Source organism: Temnothorax longispinosus, chromosome 11 (genome assembly GCF_030848805.1).
Source record: "Temnothorax longispinosus isolate EJ_2023e chromosome 11, Tlon_JGU_v1, whole genome shotgun sequence".
NCBI lineage: Eukaryota > Metazoa > Arthropoda > Insecta > Hymenoptera > Formicidae > Temnothorax > Temnothorax longispinosus.
In genome coordinates, this window is record NC_092368.1 from 12,475,156 (window position 1) to 12,498,921 (window position 23,766).

General features: G+C 36.6%; 4 protein-coding genes across 11 annotated transcripts in view; 1 reads left to right on the forward strand and 3 right to left on the reverse strand.

The window, feature by feature from the left end:
* Positions 1–336: 336 nt before the first annotated feature.
* On the reverse strand, positions 337–6,521 carry LOC139821888 (luc7-like protein 3). 8 transcript variants are annotated; one of them, XM_071793294.1, is made up of 9 exons: positions 6,198–6,521; positions 4,890–5,138; positions 4,623–4,829; positions 4,312–4,473; positions 4,037–4,230; positions 3,744–3,829; positions 3,571–3,657; positions 3,484–3,500; positions 337–655 (listed from the first exon to the last, which is right to left on the reverse strand). In XM_071793294.1, the coding sequence occupies exons 1-7, from the start codon at positions 6,300–6,302 to the stop codon at positions 3,584–3,586; spliced, it is 1,077 nt and encodes a 358-aa protein (XP_071649395.1). In that variant the 5' UTR covers positions 6,303–6,521; the 3' UTR covers positions 337–655; positions 3,484–3,500; positions 3,571–3,583. The 8 variants fall into 8 exon arrangements, with proteins under 8 accessions (XP_071649395.1, XP_071649392.1, XP_071649396.1 ...); XM_071793291.1 differs by having other exon boundaries at positions 337–1,922; XM_071793295.1 differs by lacking the exon at positions 3,484–3,500.
* LOC139821896 (probable ATP-dependent RNA helicase DHX37) overlaps positions 6,405–23,766 on the reverse strand; it is a 102,116-nt gene continuing 84,754 nt past the window's right edge. The window contains exon 6 of the mRNA XM_071793318.1: positions 6,405–6,715. Within this exon, the coding sequence (XP_071649419.1) occupies positions 6,714–6,715 (2 nt within the window). The 3' untranslated portion in view covers positions 6,405–6,713. The remainder of the gene's footprint in view (positions 6,716–23,766) is intronic.
* Eif3b (eukaryotic translation initiation factor 3 subunit B) lies at positions 11,935–19,165 on the forward strand. The gene is made up of 11 exons (XM_071793266.1): positions 11,935–12,151; positions 14,965–15,163; positions 15,272–15,584; positions 15,684–16,043; positions 16,171–16,313; positions 16,393–16,528; positions 17,124–17,319; positions 17,444–17,624; positions 17,722–17,962; positions 18,178–18,286; positions 18,494–19,165. Exons 1-11 carry the CDS (start codon positions 12,016–12,018, stop codon positions 18,592–18,594), a joined length of 2,115 nt encoding a protein of 704 aa, XP_071649367.1. The 5' UTR covers positions 11,935–12,015; the 3' UTR covers positions 18,595–19,165.
* Positions 19,336–23,191, reverse strand: Pgs1 (Phosphatidylglycerophosphate synthase 1). The gene is made up of 8 exons (XM_071793284.1): positions 22,550–23,191; positions 21,833–22,031; positions 21,642–21,764; positions 21,161–21,438; positions 20,570–20,841; positions 20,225–20,449; positions 19,849–20,058; positions 19,336–19,743 (listed from the first exon to the last, which is right to left on the reverse strand). Exons 1-8 carry the CDS (start codon positions 22,579–22,581, stop codon positions 19,541–19,543), a joined length of 1,542 nt encoding a protein of 513 aa, XP_071649385.1. The 5' UTR covers positions 22,582–23,191; the 3' UTR covers positions 19,336–19,540.

A 23,766-nucleotide genomic window follows, 5' to 3' on the forward strand; every position in this document is an offset into this window, starting at 1 on the left:
ATCTCACTCTTCTGAGAGTTAATTAAATTAAATTTTATTTGTGCAAAACATTTTACCGGATATCTGACTATTCGAATGCATAGCTCCTTAAGGACGCGTCAGCGACCATATGTTCCTTAACAAAAAATGATCCCCTCTGTGTGACCTATCATTCCTCAAAGTTTGTCGGTGAGGTCCTGGGACACCCTGTATTTTATTTTAACAATATAATTACGATGAAAAACTGATAGATCCGAGTTAAATTTGTTTCAGTCCCAAAGTGGATACTTAAAAAGATTACTTAACTATTCGCGCATAAAACAGTAAGCAAAATAAAAAGAAAAGCAAACGGAGAGATATGTGGCATTGTTTTATTAATTCCAAATAACAATCTTACGAGCATTATTATTATAACGCGGCACAGCAAATACAAATTGTATCATACAATTTACCTTGCTGATATTCTGTTTATGTATAGATGGCCTAAAATAACAATTACTCGGAACACGAGTTATATCGATTCTGGCGGATCTCAACGCAAATATTTTCTTCGTCTGTCCTCTCCCTCTCTCACTCTTTCTTATTGTTAAGATTATGCAAAATCTTTACCTTAACAATATGTTAAACGATGTCTTGGATGAGTTCCCGTAGTCTTCCCCTTGTTCTTCTCTTCTTCCTGAAAATAGATAATCCAAATTTTACACAAAAGTGTCATCGGCACCGTGATACAATGTAATAGTCAAACATTATTTAATGACAGTTTTATGCTGGTAAAATCCTGTCCCTCTGTCGACTGTGTGTTTGTTTAACAAGCGCACGAAGTTCTCTTGAGGAAATTGCGAACTAAATCGCCTCAATTAGAAACACCGAAAGATACGCAGATCATTGGGTCAATTTTCATTATTTGGGGAGGTGACTTACGTGAGTCACAAAATATTCAAATAATTGAATATCATGTCTCTCTTAAATTTGATTTTTAAAATAAATATTAGTTTCTTATAGATATCAGGTAAATTCTCTATTATAATTATCTATATATCTTTCTATTCTTTAGTGGCTTTGCTAAGAAATAGCATTCTCGTTTAAGTGCATTCTTTTATAATAAAAATAGTGGAGTACGTTAAGTCTTGCATGAATATGTATGGCCCTATATACCGGCGATTTAAAGATCCTTATATTGTCTAAAACTTCGCATCTCAAAAATTGTTAGATCCTTAGTCAGCTAAGGACCCAACGGGACACGAAAACAAAGGAATAACTCTCCTGGCAGAAGGACATATGTTGATATTATCATTCCGGCATAAATACCTCGTCAATTGCGTGGCAGAAGCTAGAGGTTCGTATAGTCACAGTCACACGTTTGCAGGGCGCACTCGCAGTTGTGCACTCGTGCATTTGCAGTCGTGGACGAAGCTCTATGAAGCGGGTACTGAAAGCTGTGTCCCCTCCACACTAAACCACTAAATCTCTTACACACACACACACACGCACACGCACACATACACACACACTCTCTCTCTCTCTCTCTCTCAATGACGTGTAAACGAGATTACGGCATTAACAAACCTACAGACAGCCTCGTGCCCGAGAAGCGAAAGGAACTAAGTCCAAAATTGACTTTTACCAGGGTTTTTCTTTATCTTTATATCCCATAATGAGAAATACGATGTTCTTTTATAAATTACGTGGAAAAGCAATAATACAAGGTTCAGTTCCCGAAGAATAAGCCTCGAATTCAATTATCTGAAAACAAAACGCGATAAGACTATGTAGAATAAAGAGAAAAACGCTATATTTTTATAGAAACAATTCGTTTTATTTTTAAATAAACAGTATGAATTTGTTATATTGGATGAGTTTCAATCTGATTGTATTTATTCACATTCTTTCGATTCATCTTGAAAGTGTATGTCCATAATTCCATAGATCTTCGCGGGCTTCTCCTGGAAAAAAACGAATTCTTGGACTTGTGCTCTCTTGTTACTCGGGTACAGAGTTATTAACCGATGAAAGCAAGCATAGGTATACCTCCTCCCAGCTTGCTTCGCAGATAAATCGAGAATGCGCGAAATGATATATCGGAGTTATGTAAAAAAACAAATTAAATTTCCATATGAAATGATTAAAATGTCCAATTTTTACTTAATCAGTTTAAATATTATAAAAATTAGATTTACTTTCTAAAAATCCTAACAATATTTTTTAAAGCAATGCAATTTTATATTGTTAAAAACCTTTTAATATAAAGTGCTCGAAAAAATTAAATTTCGAGAAATTTGAAGAAAAATTGATACTATAAATGTATTTTGAAGTTTTTCAAAAAATCATTGCAACAATAGTTTAATTGAGACTGTAAAGTCGGTTCTACAACACGTCGTATGTCGGAGTTAAATGTTGGAACGCAGCCAATGATTCAATGAGAGAATTCCTTTTTCGAAAACGAATTTTCCTCATTGGACCAACGGCTGCGTTTCGACATCCGACTCCGACATACGACGTATTGTAGAACCGGCCTAAGGAGACTCAACTAAGAAAACAGATGTAAATTTAATTTTCTTGATCTTGAAACTCTACAAAAGCATTAGACTATTGTTACGCTAAAACAGGTGTTTTTCATTTAGCGACACAAGTCTACACAAGCGTCACTCTGTCTTTTTTCAACATCTAGTGAACAACAAAGCTAGAGTGATACTTGTATCGACTTGTGTTATAAGCTGGAAAGCATCCAGCGTTATTTCTTTGTAGACAATATTTACAAAATTATATTATAATAAGTACACTTGTTACAATGTTACAATCTGCAAATTTTACCATTGTCTATTCAGCTCTACATACTTCATTGCGCCATTAACAAGTTTTAACATTAAGGCTGAAGTCACATGGCATGTATTTTCCGCGTAAAAGGCTGGAGTCCCATGGCATGTATTTTTCGCGTAACACGTAACCGCGTAACGAATCAGAAGCGCGAATATGCATAACCGAAAATGTGAAACGCTTCTAATTGGTTAGGCGGTTACGCGTTACGCGGAAAATACATGCCATGGGACTCCAGTCTAACGCGTAACCCCCCCTCCCCCACAAAGAAGCGTTTTCGGTCACCTTCTGATTAGTTACGCGATACGCGTTACGCGGAAAATATCAGTCCATGTGACCGCACCCTTCGGAAGAACGAAAGAACATAACCTAGGGCCGGTATCACAGTCTCCGATTAACGTGATCCTCCGATTAAACTCACTCTTCGTCTCTTTCTAGGGGGACAGTTTGAAAGAGATGCAGAGTGAGTTTAATCGGAGGATCACGTTAATCGGAGACTGTGATACCGGCCCCTATTACTCAAATCTTATGAGAGGTGTTCATTTCTGGAAGATCAGAGAGAGGCGGAGAGAGACAGAATGTATTTCAGAGAGAGTGAGACGAACTTGCTGTGTGACTTACGCGGCGCTTCAAACATCACAGATTATATTATCATGTATATGTATTATGTGCATCGGAATGGCAACTCACCTGGATCGAGAGAGTACCTGTACAGTAATTGAGACGAATATGGTTATATTGTTTGGTGCATACCTGGCTTACTTCTCACTCACTAACCAATCAAGAGAAGTTACTTGTGACTTCGACTTCGCGAGCGGTGACGGCGACGATTATGGTGGCTGGAACTTCGATGATCGCGACTTCCTGAAATTATTATTATTGTCATTGCATCATCCTAGAACGTAATACGCCTGATCAATCCATGTTAAAAGATCAACGTTATCACTCACCTTTATCTCGACCGTGACGTCGATGGCTATCTTCGTCCCGATGGTGTTTGTCTCGCGATCTACTTCTACTTTTATGCCCAGTGTTTCTGTAACAAGCAATATCACCGTTAGATTAGCTCATTTGATTCTGAAATGTTACATTTTTACTAGAATCTACAAATATAACAGTGACCATCTTTTAGAAATGTAAAAACTTTCCTAATTAATTTTCTGTATTGATATTCTAACACTTTATTAAACGGTTTAGAATACATTTTTCAAAACTCGCTATCACAATACAGAGAGATTTCTACCTATGACCGCTTGAATCATGACGGCTCTTGTCGTCATCTATTCGCCTACGACGCTTGTCCCTATCTCTATCGCGATCTCTATCTCTGTCACCGTCTCTCCGTCGTCTGTCGAGCTCCTCGTTCGCTCGCGCCCTTTGCTTCCGTTCCTCCTCTCTTCTCTGTTCTTTCTCGTCGCGCACCTTCTCGCGTTTGTTCTATAAGCGAGATTTTAATTTAGTCTTTAATTTAGTCAACTTGAGGAACATATTGAAGAAAATGACATGATTTGTCCCTACCATAATCTCTTGAAGAGCACTCTTCAGTCTTGCGTAGCCCACATGTTGTTTTCCCATTAGATGATCATCAATCCGTTGCTGAGCATCGCCCACGATAAGAAATGCGCCACACACATCACATACCTCCATTTGTTTCTCCTGTGCAGCCGCCAGTTCAGCAGTCTGCAAGTAAATGCTGTAGAATTAATATAAGAATTCAAGTAGCAAATCATAGATCATTTATAATTATTTATTTGTATAAAACTATGTAGAGATCGGTTATAGATTATAACTATAATTTATATACATCTAAATAATTATTTCATTCTTACTTGATTGTAATGACTGTTGTCGTTGGATTTCCTTAGGGTTTCGCGCTCTTCTTTCAACTGGTCGCAAAGACGCATTAGGCCCTGCGCTTGTTCCACATTGCCTTGAATTCCACTTTGCTCGGCCTCCTCCACCAACTTATTTATCTTCTCTGTTAGTAAGGCAATCTGCTCCTCATTCCTCTGAGTTTGGGCTGGAGTTAACGTCGGCTACAAGAGTTATTAAATTACAATTCTGCGCTCATAATACGATCTTCTAGTGAAACTTACTGCTTCTGTTCTCCCAATCAGTGCCAACCGCTGCTTTCCCTTTATGATTTTTCTCTCCACTTCGTTTAACATACTCTGACAATACCTGATAAACTCATCCTCATATTGCTGTTTACGATACGAATGCGGCGCCTTTTCAAAAAGTTCCCTAGCTTCGTCATCGTGTACCTTGGGACAGGCACCTAAGTCCGCTCTTGTATTAACAAATAAGTCATGGGGACAGAATTTCACCAGATACAGCTTGCAAAACTAAAACATAAGAAAACTCCATATATTTAAATAAGCATCAAGTAGTGTAAAATAATTAAGTTTTAAATAAAGTTTAAGGAAACTGATACAACAGTATCTATTATTAATAATCATATTTTAATTTCAGAATAATGAAAAAATATTTATATCAATTTCTCCATTACATTGTTCTTTCTTAATGTTTTATATCTTCTTTCAATAAAAAATATATATATGTAAATATCTAATTTTTAATAGTTTGTAACTTCTTAATAGATAAACTTCTTAAAAAACAGTAATAAAACAGTAACAATAAAGACTACTAAACTTTTCAAAGAATCTTCTGGTAGAAGAATGAGACAAGTTTATTAGTTCTAATAACTAATAAACTTCTTCATTATTCTTCTTAACGATCGCATGACTTTAACTCCTAAAAATAAATAGTAAACTTAGAAGACCTAGGTTAATTTGTAAATATTTGGTTCTTTGAATCTTGGCAACTGTCAGGGCTGGAACACAATACAAAGGTACAGGCAATAGAAACAAGGAATAGGAACAGAATGCATTGATACACGGTTCCGATAGGTTAAAAATCTACATTCTGTTGCTATTCCCTATGCCTACCTTTGTAGGTATTGTGTTCCAGTCTTCGATATAAATTTTGTTTCGATTAAACTTTCGTATACATAAAATAAAATCTTATCGGATACAAAGTACAACCTCCAAGTTTACAAGAAAATAAAAAAACAGTAGAATGTAGAAAAAGTAAAAGAAGCGGATTAATTAATTTAAAGAAATCTTGTATTGAAATTTTATTAATTCGATTATTTAGGGCTCAATTGTACAAATTCTCATTGTTCATATCTTTTGGCTTTGTATAGCTGAAATTAAATAAATCTATCTATCATTGTTCATATCTTAGAATCTAGGAAAACTTTCATAGATATAAAAAAGGTCATCATTGTCAGGAGACAGGGTTAACGAGATGGAAAGTAAAAATTCTCGAAAGTGGGAATTGAGATTTTGCAAAGTAGCTAACAGAGGCTCTTCGAAGATGTTCAGCAATCAACGCGAGCTTACCTCAGGATCCTCCCAGTTGAGTTCCTTGGGCTTCTCATTAGGCAGGACGTTCCTGTTTCTGCCCATAAGCTCGTCGAGCAGCGCGGCAGCCGCGGCGGCGGCCATTTTCTCTTGATCACACCACGGCGATGTTGTTACGTCGGCCCGTCGGAACTCATACACGGAGAACCTCAAAGTTGCGGAAAGATTACCGTGAAACAAAAAGAATTGTTGAAAAGTAGAAAACGAGGTTCGGCGATGTAAAGTGGAAATTTCGACAATCTTAAAGGGATTCAGTCGCAAAACGCAGCAGCGACAACGCGTTCGCGACAATTGCGTAAATTGCGAAGTGAAACTGTGGAGTTTCACCACTAAGCGGCGCCTGTTGCGGTAAACAGTAGAGTCCCTAGAAGTAAAGGACCTCTACGAAGTTGGCCGGACAACTTCAACGTATCGAACTTTCATTAATTGGAATCGATTGGTGGTCGTTTGGTGGTCTTTGGTAGTCTAGTCCGATCGTTTGGTGGTTAGTCGTTTTTCTGTAAAATAAAAATGAAATTTTCGGTGTGAAGTTAGCCGGACAATTTTTATTTTTCAACCAATTTAACTTTTTTATAGCTCATTCGACGCGGAATCGTTTGGTGGTCACGAATATCATCGGTAAAACGTTTGGTGGTCAACCGTTTTCCCAGAAAATAAAAAAAATCGTATGCGCATAATGCTGGACATATCACCACTGTGCCATTAGCCGGAAAAATTGTATTTATCACCCAAATTGACTTTGATAGGGCTCAATCGACGCGGAATCGTTTGGTGGTCACGAATATCGTCATTAAAACGTTTGGTGGTCAATCGTTTTCCTAAGAAATAGATAAAACCGTACTCTCACGCCATTGGTCGTATGCTTCGTGACGTTAGCTCGGTAATTTGATGGATAAACATTATTTATCAATCAAATTGACTTTCATACAGCTCAATCGACGCGGAATCGTTTGGTGGTCACGAATATAATCAGTAAAACGTTTGGTGGTCAACCGTTTTCCCAGAAAAAAAGGAAAAACCGTATGCTCACGCCATTGGTCGTATGACTCTGTGCTATTAGTCGGAAAAATTGTATTTATCACCCAAATTGACTTTGATAGGGCTCAATCGACGCGGAATCGTTTGGTGGTCACGAATATCGTCATTAAAACGTTTGGTGGTCAATCGTTTTCCTAAGAAATAGATAAAACCGTACTCTCACGCCATTGGTCGCATGACTCCGTGACGTTAGCTCGGTAATTTGATGAATAAACATTATTTATCAATCAAATTAACTTTCATACGGCTCAGTCGACGCGGAATCGTTTGGTGGTCAAGAATATAATCAGTAAAACGTTTGGTGGTCAACCGTTTTCCCAGAAAAAAGGAAAAACTGTATGCTCACGCCATTGGTCGTATGACTTGGTGGTCAACCGTTTTCCCAGAAAATAGAAAAAACCGTATGCGCATAATGCCGGACATATCACCTCTGTGCCATTAGTCGGAAAAATTGTATTTATCACTCAAATTGACTTTGATAGGTCTCAATCGACGCGGAATTGTTTGGTGGTCACGAATATTGTCATTAAAACGTTTGGTGGTCAATCGTTTTCCTAAGAAATAGAAAAAACCGTACTCTCACGCCATTGGTCGTATGCTTCGTGACGTTAGCTCGGTAATTTGATGGATAAACATTATTTATCAATCAAATTGACTTTCATACAACTCGTTCGACGCGGAATCGTTTGGTGGTCATGAATAATAAATACAATAAATACAATATAATAAATACAATAACAAATATAATAAATACAATTGTTCCGACTAGTGGCACAGAGGTGATATGTCCGGCATTATGCGCATACGTTTTTTTCTATTTTCTGGGAAAACGGTTGACCACCAAACGTTTTACTGATTATATTCGTGACCACCAAACGATTTCACGTCGATTGAGCCGTATGAAAGTCAATTTGATTGATAAATAATGTTTATTCATCAAATTACCGAGCTAACGTCACGGAGTCATGCGACCAATGGCGTGAAAGTACGGTTTTTTCTATTTCTTAGGAAAACCATTGACCACCAAACGTTTTAATTACGATATCCGTGACCACCAAACGATTCCGCGTCGATTGAGCCGTATGAAAGTCAATTTGATTGATAAATAATGTTTATCCATCAAATTACCGAGCTAACGTACGTCACGGAGTCATACGACCAATGGCGTGAGATTACGGTTTTATCTATTTCTTAGGAAAACGATTGACCACCAAACGTTTTAATGACAATATTCGTGACCACCAAACGATTCCGCGTCGATTGAGCTCTATCAAAGTCAATTTGGGTGACAAATACAATTTTTCTGACTAATAGCACAGAGTCATACGACCAATGGCGTGAGCATACGGTTTTTCCTTTTTTCTGGGAAAACGGTTGACCACCAAACGTTTTACTAATTATATTCGTGACCACCAAACGATTCCGCGTCGATTGAGCCCTATCAAAGTCAATTTGGGTGATAAATACAATTTTTCCGGATAATGGCACAGTAGTGATATGTCCACAGCATTATGCGCATACGATTTTTTTTATTTTCTGGGAAAACGGTTGACCACCAAACGTTTTACCGATGATATTTGTGACCACCAAACGATTCCGCGTCGAATGAGCTATAAAAAAGTTAAATTGGTTGAAAAATAAAAATTGTCCGGCTAACTTCACACCGGAAATTTCATTTTTATTTTACAGGAAAACGACTAACCACCAAACGATCGGACTAGACTACCAAAGACCATCAAACAACCACCAATCGATTCCAATTAATGAAAGTTCGATACGTTGAAGTTGTCCGGCCAACTTCATAGAGGTAACGGTATGCTTATGCGCATATATTTCTAACAGCCAATGAGAAATTGATGCCAGATACCTCCATCTTGCCGCAGTATTTGGCGTTATGTCATTAGTGTCTTAAGGCTGCGTTCCCACTATACGCGTCGCGCGTCGCGTCGTCTGTCGTTAACCAATCAAAACATCCCATTTTATTACATTACTTGTGACGGGATGTTTAGGGTCAAAGCACATAACATGGCGTAGCAATATACGACGGTCGTAGTCCCTGACCTGACAGATCAGGATACGCCAAAGCTTGTACGTTACTTACGTCCACGACTACGACTGTCATATGTGCTTTGGCCCTTAGGCCGGTATTCATAGTCTTCAATATCGTCTTAAGTAATGTCTTAAGACGCTAATACGGCTCTGTGATTGGTTCATGACATCTTAAGATTGAACTTAAGACAGTCTTAAATAACTATGAATACCGGCCTTAGATTGGTTAACGACAGACGACGCGACGCGCGACGCGTATAGTGGGAATGCAGCCTTAAGGGCATTGCACGTAACAAAGTTTTAATTTTAATCGTAAGGCCGTAAGAAAATAAACCAACACAGTCGATTATTCTTCTCGAGCTCGAAGAATAATCGAGTGTGATTGGTCTATTTTTTTACGGCCTTACGATTATGACTAAAACTTTGTTACGTGCAATGGCCTTTAGAGCCTTCGCACAAGACTTTCGTGTGGTAACGAAACGTGGGTCAACGCACAAGAAACGTATCGGTTACGACGTTATACATCAATATGTTTCTTGTGCATTGATCTACGTTACGTTACCATAGGAAAGTTTTGTGCGGAGGCTCTACTGGCTCTAACCGATACGTTTCTTGTGCGTTGATCCACGTTAAGTTACGCTACGTTATCATACGAGAGTCTTGTGCTATTTATTTTTGTTTTATTTATTTTTGTGTTTAATTTATATATAAGAAGGACAATCGCTGAAGAATAAATCAGTTTAAAAAATATATGAGATTAATATTGCATACATACTAGGGTGTGTCATTTTGGAGCAACTTTTTTTTTCATTTTACGAATAGCATATATACTTGCAGGAAGGTAAAATAAGATACCTGTTAAAATTTTAGCCCTTAATATTAATATTAACAGGTCGCTCATCGCGATTTTTTATTTTTTATTTAGTAAGATAGAAAAAATTTTATAACTATCTAACAAACAGTAATACAGCATTGTGCCACATAGATTTTCTGTAGTAAATTTACTCTACAAAAAAGATCTCTTATTATTTTTTCATAAATTCAACCGTTCAAAAGATATTCAAAGTTAAAGTTTGATAAATTTTATAAAACTTGTTTTTGCTTTTTATGAATTTTGTATCATATCGACTATCAAAAATTATGAAATAATCAATACATATTTTTGTAGAAAATTTAACGATCTACAAAAAAGGTCTCTTATATTTTTTTCATAAATATAACCATTTAGAAGATATTAAGGTTTATACTTTGCACTTTAAACCTTAATATCGTCTAATTTATGAAAAAAATATAAGAGACCTTGTTTGTAGATCGTTAAATTGTTTGTTAGATCGTACTGTTTGTTAGATAGTTATATAATTTTTTCTATCTTACTAAATGAAAAATAAAAAAACCGCGATGAGCGACCTGTTAATATTAATATTAAGGGTTAAAATTTTAACGGGTATCTTATTTTACCTTCCTGCAAGTATATATGCTATTCGTGAAATGAAAAAAAAAGTTGCTCCAAAATGACACACCCTAATACATACGTATATGATATGTACTACGTTTACGCGAGCGTTACTTCTGTAGTAACTTACGATAATTCACTTGTTTACGCGGAGTAAATTATCGTAAGTTACTACAAAATCCCGTTTACGCGAAGGAATTATCGTAAGTTACTACAGAAGTAACGCTCGCGTAAACGTAGTAATAATTACAAAGTATATAAAAATATATACTACGTTTACGCGAGCGTTACTTTTGTAGTAACTTACAATAATTCCTTCGCGTAAACGGGATTTTCCTTCACATAAACGGGATTTTGTAGTAACTTACGATAATTTATTCCGCGTAAACGAGTGATATATCGTAGTAACGCTCGCGTAAACGTAGTAATATACATGTAATGAGTACTTATTTTTTAATGTTAGTAATTTTTCTCATTTTTCTTGTTTTCTTCCTTTTATATGCGTCACTTTTTTACTCATGATATTGGTACAACTTTAAAGCCCCTTGCACAGTGCTAGGCAATAGGAACAGGGAATAAAAATCAGAAATCATGTATAAATGCAGAATAAACAGTGACACAAGCAATAGACAGAGTTTCCGTCACGTTGGAAATAACGATTTTTTTGTTATTTTCTGTTCCTATTGCCTGTTTGCCTGGCATTCCGCAAGGGGCTTAAGGTGATCCTAAAGCCGTGATCCTAGCCGGTTTTTTTCAGTTTTTTTCTTAGCACTAATCTTTTAATTGGCTTTATAGAAATGCAAAATTCTTGTCTAGAATTAAAGTACGCATCAAAATCTAGGTCATGGTGGTCGAATTTATATCGAAAACGAAAAAAAATTAATATTTTTTGTTATACGTGACGACCACCACATATAAATTCGACCACCATGACCTAGATTTTGATGCGTACTTTAATTCTAGACAAGAATTTTGCATTTCTATAAAGCCAATTAAAAGATTAGTGCTAAGAAAAAAACTGAAAAAAACCGGCTAGGATCACGGCTTTAGGATCACCTTAAATGTTTTGAAACTGCCACTTGAAAATGGCTGCATCTGGCATCTGCGCAGAAACGTATGAAATTCGTCACGAGTATGAGCACACCTGTGTTCTTCCACCATGCACTGATCCCAATCTAGCTGCCATCTGCCATTGCTGATTGCTGCAGTGCGGCGTGGACGCGAGCGATCTGAGGAATATGCCCAGAGGTTTCCAAGATGGCGAAGAAGACGCAGGCAGAGAAAACAGCGCAGAACGACGAGACTGCCAAGAGCAACGACGATCTAATGAACGACGATGAGGAGCCTAACTTCAGCGATCCCGAGGGCTTCGTCGATGATATCACCGATGAGGGCAAGTATCCATTAGCTTTCTCTTTCACCCCCCCCCCCCTCAATATCGTCCTGGTGCGGGACACGTTACATCTTGTTCGAGAATCTCGTTACAAGTAAATCCTCCGCATATGTGTTAAACGCGCGCTTCACAATGCGACACATGTGATTTCACCTTCGGAAATTGGCCGTTTGCAGCGATTTCGTGATTGCAATGCTTTCTCAAGTACTTCCGGTTTACAGAACGACATGATGGGAAATCGGTATCACATACCGTCGCACGAGCTGTTCTGCAAACGGTCAAGCCTAAGCACAGACTTTTGCATAACGTATAATGCATAAGCATAAGAAAATGTATTGGTCTATTTCCTTATGCACATGTATGGTATATGGACTAATCAATTTTCTCATGTTTATGCATCATGCGTCATGAGAAAATCTGCTTCGTCCTGCCCCCTTACGACTTTTTTTTTCGAGTCTGCGCGCGATGTGATCCATCCACTGATATATATCAGTGGATCCATCGCGCCGGATTGCATACGATCAGAGGGTCGCGACGTATTTGTCGTTGATTTGAGCATTAAGCCCTTTGCACAATGCCAGGAGGTCGATTCTGTATTTTGAGACAAGTAAAAATTACAAAAGTGAACAGATTTACTAGATTTTGACAAATGAAATTGTAGATTTTCTAGTGAATTTCCTCACTTTTGTAATTTTCACCTAGTCCCAAGATATAGAATCGACCCCCAGGCAACAGGCAATAGGAACAGGGAGTAGAAATCTAGAAATCAGAAATCATGTATAAATGCAGAATAAACAGTGACACAGACAATAGACACAGAGTTTCCGTCACGTTGAAAATTCTGTGCCTATTGCCTGTTTCTAACCAATCATAGCATTCGAATTTTTTAGGTTGTAATTAACGATTTTTTTGTTATTTCCTGTTCCTATTGCCTGTTGCCTGGCATTGTGCAAGGGGCTTTAGAGCCAAAGCACATAACATTGCGTAGCGATATACGACGTTCAAAGTCCCCGATCTGACAGATCAGGATATGCCAAAGCTTGTGCGTTAGGGCCAAAGCACATAACATGGCGTAGCGATATACGACAGTCGTAGTCCCCGACCTGACAGATCAGGATACACCAAAACTTGTGCGTTACTTAAACGGGGAGCACACACTTCTGCACAACACATAATGCGTAAGCATAAGAAAATTGATTGGTCCATATACATGTGCATAAGGAAATAGACCAATCAATTTTCTTATGTTTATGCCTTATGCGTTATGTAAAAGTGTGTGCTCCCCGCTTAAGCGGCAGAAGTGTGTGCTCCCCGCTTTAAAACGGGAAACACAGACTTTTACATAACGCATAATGCGTAAGCATAAGAAAATTGACTGGTCCATACACATGTGCATAAGAAAATAGACCAATCAATTTTCTTATGCTTACGCATTATGCGTTATGCAGAAGTGTGTGCTCCCCGCTTACGACTACGACTGTCATATGTGCTTTGGCCCTTACTGTACACGTCATTTCAATTTTAGACGCGCCATGTGTCGCCACGATGTCGGCTTGATAGTCACAATGGGTCTGTTTTCTATTGCTGAACTGATTGTACATACTAGTTCAGAGTTTATCTTTAGGCCTGTTCTATTTAACTAAACTTCTTGCACGGTTCATCTTTTCTCTTTTTCTCTCCAACGTGAAAAGAAAAAGAGAAAAGATAAACTGTGCAAGAAGTTAAGCTAAAAAGAACAGGCTTTTTTTTACTCCACATTGGAAGAAAAAAGACAAACTCTGAATTAGTGCAGTTTACCAATAGAAAATAGACCTAATTTTGATCTTTAATAGCGAATTTGATTGGATGCACTCAGTGCACTGGTATAGGTACATTAAAGCTGTATACAAATCAACATAAGGTGTATGTTTAATATAAACAGTTAAATCGTGAAATCCTTAATGTTCTTTATTGTGTTATTTGGTAAAATATATATTAGACATTTTATCGATTGAGATATTTGCATTTTACTTTAAAGATTAGAGGTTAAATCAGTGTACAACGGCTTTAATATGCACCAGTGCGCACTGAGTACATCCAATTGAATTCACTATAAAAAATGCCGAACGATAGGATGCATTCAGGAAACACAACAGTTGTATAACTCAGTGTGACATCTTGACCGAACTCTGATTAACTTGATTAGTAATTTAATTTATCAAATAATAGTTGTCTTGTTAAAAAATGTAAGTAGAATTATAAATTTCTCTACTGTTTAACGTTTAACATAAAAGAAGAGATTAGATTTGAAATAACGAGTTATGTAAAAATTTTGCTTGAATTTTACTGGTTAAATTAATTGCAGTTTGTTAATTAAAGTTTTTGGTTAAAGTCATTTTTGACCCTAGACAGAATAACTTATTTTTCTCATACGTGAATGACTCACTGGGGTAATACGTTACCCCAAACTTGTACCGCGTGTATAATATTTCCAGAATGTTCTTAGAAAACTTTATAATAGATAATTTTGTTTGTTGTTTAATAGGGAAGACGATAGTAGTCATCAATTTGCGGTAGTAAAAAAAAACAGTACAAAAATTTTGAAAAACAAAACAAAAGAACCAAAAATTTGGCTGAAATGATGCGAATTTGAATTTCGCGTGGGGTAACGTATTACCCCAGTGAGTCTGTCTAGGGTTAAGCATTTTCTCAAATATATGTCTGTCTCGTTCCAGAGAAAATGCTAAAAAATGCAAGTAAAACAGATAATCTATTGTTAGGAGAGTGAGCAGTTTTTGTAACAATGAATACATATCTGTATCACAAACTTACAGAGCTGCTCGGCGATATCTTGAAGCAGAAACCTTCGGAAACAGATGGAGTGGAATCTGTGATTGTTGTGGATAATGTTCCTCGGGTAGAGCCTGACAAATTAGAGAAGCTTCAATCTGTTATCAGTAAAGTACTGGGAAAATTTGGCCCAATAGTCAATCAGTTCTATCCAATGAATGAGACCGATGGCAAGACTAAAGGGTTAGTCCACAGCCTGCCTAAATTTGAAAAGAAATAAAGCTATTTCTCTAATGAGATAGCTTGCAGAATGTTTATTAGCTTCTGAGATATTTTCTTTCTCTTTGACAGATACATTTTTCTGGAATATAACAATCACTTGAACGCGCTCACTGCAGTCAAGTCTACCAACAATTACAAGATCGACAAATCTCATACGTTCAAGGTTAATCTTTTCACGGATTTCAAGAAGTTTGAGGATATCCCAGAGAACTGGGAACCACCGAAGGCTCAGCCCTTCAAAGCTGCTAGTGACTTGCACTATCATTTGTTGGAGCCAGACGCTTACGACCAGTTCTGTGTTCTTTGCGGCAATGGAGCGGGTGTGTCGGTTCAAATCTGGCAAAACTCTGCACCGGAGCCCACCCTACTCGAAGAGCGTAACGTGAGTAGAAAAGATTTTGTTAACAGAAATTTCATTATGCAATTCTTTATGTAGCAGCTGCAATGAGTTAAGTTTGTTACTACTTTTCTCTGATTACAGCGTTGGACAGAGACATATGTGAAATGGTCACCGCTAGGTACATATCTGTCCACATTCCACAAACTGGGAGTTGCGCTGTGGGGTGGCCCTCAGTTCACCCAACAAGCCAGATTCAGCCAGCGAGGTGTTGAGTGTATCGATTTCTCGCCTTGTGAGCGTTACCTAGTCACCTATACTCCACGTACTGATCTCGGACAGGATCAAAAGCGCCTCGTGATTTGGGACATTCTGTCAGGTCAGGAAAAGCGATCGTTCTTCCCCGATGGATCTTCTGTCTGGCCAATCTTCCGTTGGTCGCATGACGATAAATATTTAGCACGCATGGGCACAGAGGACGTTCTCAGTGTCTATGAAACTCCGGTGAGTATTTCTCATAGTCACATTTATTCTCCTTGATTTACGATACTTAACATTAATTATTCATTATTATTGCCTGTTATGTTAAATCTGTAACTTATAGTCACTATCATCACATTTAATTTCTTAGTCGTTCGGTCTGCTGGACAAGAAGAGCATCAAGATTCCAGGAATCAGAGATTTCAGTTGGTCTCCGACGGATAACGTTCTTGCTTATTGGGTGCCAGAAGATAAAGATGTCCCCGCGAGAGTAACTTTGCTCGAAATTCCTAAGTAAGTCTTTAGCCTTGAATCATATCCACATTGTTGGCATAAAAGGAAATTTTTAACCAAAATAATACTTTACTTTCAGCCGCAATGAAATAAGAAATAAGAATTTGTTTAACGTGGCTGACTGCAAGATCTTTTGGCAAAAATCTGGTGACTACCTATGCGTGAAAGTTGATCGCTTTGCCAAACGCAAGGAGAAGACAGAACAAAAATACACAGTGAGTTGACTAATGTAGCCGATTTTTCGCATAAAGCATAACAGTTATTTATTCAGTATGTACAAATTATATATAACTATAATTATATTTAGAATTATGTACAATTTTAGTATTTCGGTATAGTTAAACTTGCCTGACTGGCAAGTTTTATTAAACATAACATAACGACGTTTCGACTACTATTTTGGGTCCTTTTCAAGTTATTTTAGCAATGATGGATCATTGTGCGTCAAACATATAAAATTCGTGGCGGGTCGGAAAAACACGACGGTCTCATGTGAAGGCCGGACAACTAAAGTTGTCCCGCCACGAATTTTATATGTTTGACGCACAATGATCCATCATTGCTAAAATAACTTGAAAAGGACCCAAAATAGTGGTCGAAACGTCGTTGTGTTATGTTTAATAAAACTTGCCAGTCAGGCCGTTTAACTATACCGAATTATTTCATCACTGGCGAATAACTTTTATTGAATAATTTTAGTATTATTTGGCAAATTTTGATTTTTAGATTTTCAAAAACAAAAGAGCTTTCAGTAGTCGTTATTATTAAAATATAATTGCTATTAAAAATTATTCATATTTTATATTACAGGGTATGTCATACAACTTTGAAATCTTCCACATGAGGGAGAAACAAATTCCTGTGGATAGTGTGGAGATAAAGGAACCGATTCACGCTTTCGCGTGGGAGCCAGTTGGCAGCAAATTCGCCATTATTCACGGAGAAATACCCACCGTAAATGTCAGCTTCTACGAAGTGCGATATGGCCATCAACCTGCCCTTCTCAGTAAGCAATTACATATAATGGAAACTTTACATTTAAATTTTTTTTACGTGATTAAATTAATAACTCGCGAGTTTTTGTTTCGTTGATTCAAGTTTAACGTTCGTAAACTGCATTTTTTCAACAGAAAGATTGGAGAAGAAGGCTTGTAATCATCTGTTTTGGTCGCCGTCGGGTCAATTTATCGTCCTCGCTGGCCTGACAACAATGGCTGGTGCTCTGGAATTCATCGACACGAATGATTTCACCATTATGAATTCCACTGATCATTATCAAACCTCGGACGTGGAATGGGACCCGACTGGCAGGTAGATTCAAAAGATTGAAGCAGTCGTATAATACGAAGAGCTAAGCATAGAAGCAATAACAAGAAGTTAACTTTCTCTTCGTTTCGATTAATTTTAGATATGTCGTCACGGCAGTGTCTAGCTGGAAGACCAGCGTTGATAATGGTTATTGGATATGGACGTTCCAGGGCCGTATTCTAAAGAGAGTTAACTTGAACGCGTTCAACCAGCTGTTGTGGCGGCCGCGGCCTCCGACTCTGCTCACCGCGGAGCAGATTAAGGAGATAAAGAAGAATTTGAAGAAGTACTCGGCGCAGTTCGAGAGCAAAGATCGCATGCGGCTGACGCGTGCTTCAAAGGTGCATTTTCATTTAATAAGATGTATTAAATATTTGATATTAAAATATTTTTCTAGTAATGTTTTTCAAGTATTCCAGTATATTACAAACTTCAATTTTTGTATGTAAAGGTTATGAAGTGGCAAAAAATAATATATGAGAGTACAAAATGTTTCTTCTAAGATTCTTATGGGTCTGTGATTGTGACTTACTTTAACGAGTGATTAATTTTCTAGGAATTAATCGAGAAACGTTGCTTGCTGATGAAGGCATTCGAAGAGTATCGTACGAAACGTATCGAAGAGTGGAACAATCAGAAGAAGCGTCGTCTAGAGTTACGTTGCAGTAAGTACTATCTGGTACTATATAGATATATATATATATATATCTCAAGTTGTCTATAGTATTGAAAGTGTATGTGCCATCCATACACTTTCCTAATTTATGAACACATTGAACTAGGAAGTTTTTCGGCTGTATTATTAATATTGAAAATAAGCAATATTTTTTATATGAATTGAGAGATTAATTGTTATATGCGTGCACTTTCAGATATTGATACTGACGAATTGGACTCAGATTCGAAGAATGTGGAGGAAGAAGTTGTTGAATTTTTTGTCAAAGAGGAAACGTTCGTGATCGACGACAAATAAACTCTCTTCCTCGGGCAATTGTTAATCGCCGCGCCGGTTGCCAAATCTTGGAAATCTCTTAAGTGTGAAATAGCGGTCTGTTCCCATCTGCAAAGTGTCGCGATATTTGTCGTTGCAGCAATTGAATGCAATTATCTCAACTATGAGTGGTAACAGACAATCAATCTTGTATTACTGTTACTACTACTATTATTATTACTATCGCTATTGCTGTCATTACTACTTTACCCGGATCAAAACAATTTTTACATATTCGATACTGCGTAAGAAACGTCGACATCGTAGCAATATTAAATTTTATCACATACCTTACAGGATAGCCTAAACAATTACGTCACTGATTTTACAACTTCTGCCGGCAAACTTACAGAATAAAATGCCAAGGCTGCATCCCCATGGAAAAGAAATAGCGGAACGGAATTGAAACGGAATTATTCTGATTGGCTAGTATCCCATCTAGAGAGCCTCTACCTGAAGATTAGCCAATCAAAGTGATTCTGTTTTATATAATTCCGTTCCATTATTTCTTTCTCCATGGGGATGCAGCCTAATTTATCACTTACAAAATGAAGATTAGTTTCTATTACTCTCAGAATTTATATATATATATATATATATATATATATATATATATATATATATAAAATTCTAGAATCCAGAATCCCAAGATCCAGATCTAATCCTCTTTATATCTCATATAGCCCAACAATTTTATTCTTTGCATAGAAAAATGACATGAAGTTTTTATTTAAAAAATTGTTTTAATCTATAAAGTAAAAATAACAAGAAATCCTATACAATGAAAAAAATGTCTAACATGAGGGTAAAAATTCATTGGGAACGGTTTTATATTCGTGGATCAATTATCCTGTACTTACTGTACAATATGTTACAGTTAAAATTAAATAAGTTTAGAATATGAGATTTGCCTTTTCATGTTTCGGTTTCAAAAATAATAGCGAAAGAAGAGTACAACCGCGCATACCCAAGCCGATGGTATTCTATCTTGTTGCGAGAAAGTCTTCCCCGTAACAGGTTTAGCACAGGAAAACAATCGTGCCTGCTCCTCGTGCAATGCATTTTGTAACTTTTTATTTCTTGTCACTACAGCTATTTGTGTTTCGAGATCCCTGTTCACCGATCTATAACCTAAATCATCCATATTTTAATTTAGTCGTGATAAAAATCCTTGAGAGATTATTGCAATCTCATTGTCTAAGATTAGAATCCAAGATAATAAGAATTTATCTTTACCAAAGTTTGGCGAGCCTATGAGAGTCAACGAAGGCTTTTGCTGATTTGGCAAAGTGTACCAGAGACCTTTGGCATGATATGTCCAACCTGGTTTAGCAAATTCCCATAATGTTACCCTCTTTTGCTGATTCATTCTCTCACATAAATTGTAAAAGGATTCTTCTATTCTGGTATACGCTGCTGGTATCTCTCCGGCAATTCCTTTGGCATCTTAAAAGCAAGATAATTTTAGTAATAAATAGTTATTAGATTCTAGAATTATTTATCCAGATTTTTTATAAGAAAAATATAATCATGCAAAAAATGAGACGCAATAAATGATCTTATATAAATTTTAGTTTGTGCAATCCAAACGTTTGGAACAAGAAAGACGTACTAAAGAAGCCATTGGTAGTGGGATGTGCTGTCAAGAAGTGACACGTTGCTCGACAATCTCTAAGCACAGCTTGACTGTAGTCAAAAGTCAGATTGAAATAACCGGTTCCGAGTTTGAGTGTGGCTCCCGCTGGAGCAGTTTGTAAGAGTTTCAATGTTACTTCGCTATCGTGATAAATATTCAGTTGACCCATTTGTACTAACGGAAATATCCACGTGTCTGCATCTGTAATAATTAAAGATTAAATAATATAATTTGTGAGTTTGAAGTAACAATCTAGCTGGTGAAACAGTTTTGAATATTCTTGCTTTGAATAAAATTTATATAGAATAGTTATCGGTATACTTTTGTCGAGATCAGCATTCTTTTTTATTTCATTCTGTAAGAATGTTTGTATCTTGGATGCTGCTTCTTGGGTAAAGACTTTCCCGGATCCTTTATAAGGATGGCAATTCACAGCAGGATTTAAGCTCGTATTGCCATCTGGTTGTAACAAGAAGCTAAATTCCATCACTTTCTCAATCAATTTATTATAGAAATCGCAAAGTTCCTCGCAATCTTCTATAACGAAGTACCGATCCTGTCGGTTTATGAAGTAATCATTGCTGAGGTTCGCTCTAACATAAAATGATTGTTTAATATATTTTTATAAATATCAAACTGTAAATGGCTTATTCGATATTGATTGATTGTATATCAAAATGGTCTTATTTTTTATTATTATATACTATATATCTCATATTTAGCACAGAGCTATTCAAATGGCTTTATTATTAAATATTTTTAATTAACCTTTCTTCCTTTCATATATATATATATATATATATATATATATATATATATATATATATATATATATATATCGGCTGTTAATTTTGATATAAATTCTGACATTTTTCTTAATTAATTATATAGCAATCGTAGTTATGAGCTTACCCGCTAATGATCAAGTCATTGTCGATCATATATAGCTTCATATGTTGCAAACCGATGAGCTCATTAAAGCGATCCGGAATTGCTGCTTTCATCACGCCGCGTAATTTCGGCGTGTGATAGAGGAAGATCTTGCAATGATCTCTACATTTGCCTTTAAGCAACGGCTGCAGCATCTTTCGGGAATTCTGCTTGCCCCGGGAAGCTCTCATATAGTCCAGCAGGATCCGCACTTGCACATTGCCGCCATTCGTGCTCATTGCTTGTTCTATCACGTTTACCTGTGGAAAGAAACATAACTTCGTTTCTCAAAAAAATCGATTTTGAAAATTGGAAAATTAACTACATTTTATTTCTCAATCTCAATCCTCTCTTCATATCTTTTTCTTGTAACTTTTGCAGTTAATTATTGCTAATTTGTTATTCGAAATAATTATTTTGCCAGGTTTTCTATTATAAATGCTACAATTTCTATTATACCTACCAGCTCAGTCTCTAAGGTGCCAGTACCCAAGTACAGAGAGGCAAACGTGATTCTCTTCTTGGCACGTCTGCATTTTTCTAACAAAGTGCTATAAAACACCCGTGGCTTGTGGATTATAGTGATCTGGATTGGGAAAATCATTTTTATTAAAACAAAATATGTCCATAATTAAGAGTGCGTAATTATCTTACTTTTGAGCCATTCACTGGAAAAGCAGGAGCCACAGTGTGCAACCATGATAGGGGATTAACTTCTTCTTGCGCCGGAATATCCAAGTCTCTTAACTTTTCGTCGTCCAACATTGCTGTTTGTACTTTGTGTCTGATAAACAGTGAATCTATAGAAGTCCTTACCTCAGCCGCAGTGCCTAGCAATTTTGGTTCGTGAAACCTAAGATACATATGACTAAATAAATAAATCGGCAATAAAATATGTAATAAATTATTATACGCAATTACTATATTGCAAAATTATGACGTCAAATTTCCGTATGTTACAATACATTGTTTTTACTGTTATTTACAATACACAAAAATGTTATTTGTGCAAAGTATTATAAAATTATATTAAAATTAATATTATATTAATTAAGATATTAATATTAAAAATTATTAACAAATTAATATACTAAATCTTTTACATATTTATATATAAACGCTAAAAGAGAAATAATATTTTGTTCATGCTAATTTATGTTCATTACAATTATGTCTTATTATCATTATTATATACTTATTTCGCGTTATTACTCGCACACAACATACATTGTTTATGTAAAGTGTCAAACCCTTTTTATATAACGAAAGTCAAACGTCAAGTAGATTTGAAGGTTAGGTTATGCTACGTTAATCTAAGAATTCGCGTGAAACATGACACGTGTCGAGCGATAACAAATTAATCGTACGTACCGTCTGAAAATTCGTAGAGCCGAGTTGTGCATGAAGAAATGTTGTTTTAAATAATAAATACGAAAAACTGGATCATCCACATGCACGAAACTTTGATTTTTTAACGCAAACTAACGAGACGCCATAAACGCCGCCTGTCTATAGATAGTCTAGGGACTCTACGCCTGTCGATCGGAATGGAGAATTCAATTTCGAATTGAATTATCTTCATTGAAGAAAATTATGTATTTAATAAGTGCATTTTTGAAGAAATGAATACAATTACACTCATTAGGCTATAAGAAAGTTATTTTCGGACCAAGTATCGCTAGTAATCAGAGGCTGATATTATAGATATTGAGTGCGAGCCACTTTTGGTGCTCCAAACGCTTAATTCTTGGAAACATTTCATCCTTGTTGTTTATCAAATGTTAAACAAGGACAAAATGATGCTCTGAAGCATTTGAAGCGTCTAGTGGATCGCACCCAATTATAAGAAAGCAATGTTATTTTAAATAAACTTATATATAACCTACGTTATGCCCAGCTAGGGCAAGGCATTTGGCCGGGGAAGGGAGCGCAAAATGTTGAACTCGCAACATATTGCGCCCCCCTCCCCCTTTCAAATACCTTTAATAAAAAAAAAGAACAATAAATATTTAAAAAATATCAATTATCTTACAATGTAATTTAACTTACGAGCCTTATACATATGTGATACAAATTCATTAATAAAATAGTTTCATAATTAAGTTTGCCTTGTGCAATCGAGTTCTCTATGAACAAAATGCAATATGTCCTTTGTCGATCAGGGCTATGACACAATACAAAAGTACAGACAATAGGAAAACAGGGAATAGAAATCAGAAATCATGCATAAATTCAGAATAAACATAGTGACATAAGCATGTAATATGTATGCTTTTGTTGACGCACCACTATATTAAACGGCACTAACCGCGAATTGGTTTCACGGGGAGGTGTCAGGAATGGATGTAAGATAGGTAAGAGACAATAATTCTTTATATATGTGGAAAGGGTAATTTATTCCACGTGAAATGCAGCAAGACGCCTACTCAATCCAACTTCGCTCTCCGCCAATCCGGGCGCTTCTTCATGCGCAGAGCGCTACGGCGCATATCAGTATCTCAAGCGACCAATTATATTCTTACAGCCTACTCAAGCACGGCGCGACATTAGAGCCACCGCACAAGACTCTCGTATGGTCACGTAGCGTA

Coding starts and splice junctions, on each gene's coding strand:
- LOC139821888 (XM_071793295.1), bottom strand. CDS start 6,302: ATGGCCGCCGCCGCGGCTGCCGCGCTGCTCGACGAGCTTATGGGCAGA. Junction 4,474..4,622: donor ACAACAGTCATTACAATCAA/GTAAGAATGAAA, acceptor ATTTACTTGCAG/ACTGCTGAACTGGCGGCTGC. Junction 3,830..4,036: donor CATGATTCAAGCGGTCATAG/GTAGAAATCTCT, acceptor TGCTTGTTACAG/AAACACTGGGCATAAAAGTA.
- Eif3b (XM_071793266.1), top strand. CDS start 12,016: ATGGCGAAGAAGACGCAGGCAGAGAAAACAGCGCAGAACGACGAGACT. Junction 17,320..17,443: donor CCATCAACCTGCCCTTCTCA/GTAAGCAATTAC, acceptor TTTTTTCAACAG/AAAGATTGGAGAAGAAGGCT. Junction 18,287..18,493: donor TCGTCTAGAGTTACGTTGCA/GTAAGTACTATC, acceptor GTGCACTTTCAG/ATATTGATACTGACGAATTG.
- Pgs1 (XM_071793284.1), bottom strand. CDS start 22,581: ATGCACAACTCGGCTCTACGAATTTTCAGACG. Junction 21,765..21,832: donor TTCCAGTGAATGGCTCAAAA/GTAAGATAATTA, acceptor TTCCCAATCCAG/ATCACTATAATCCACAAGCC. Junction 19,744..19,848: donor CATAGGCTCGCCAAACTTTG/GTAAAGATAAAT, acceptor TGGATGATTTAG/GTTATAGATCGGTGAACAGG.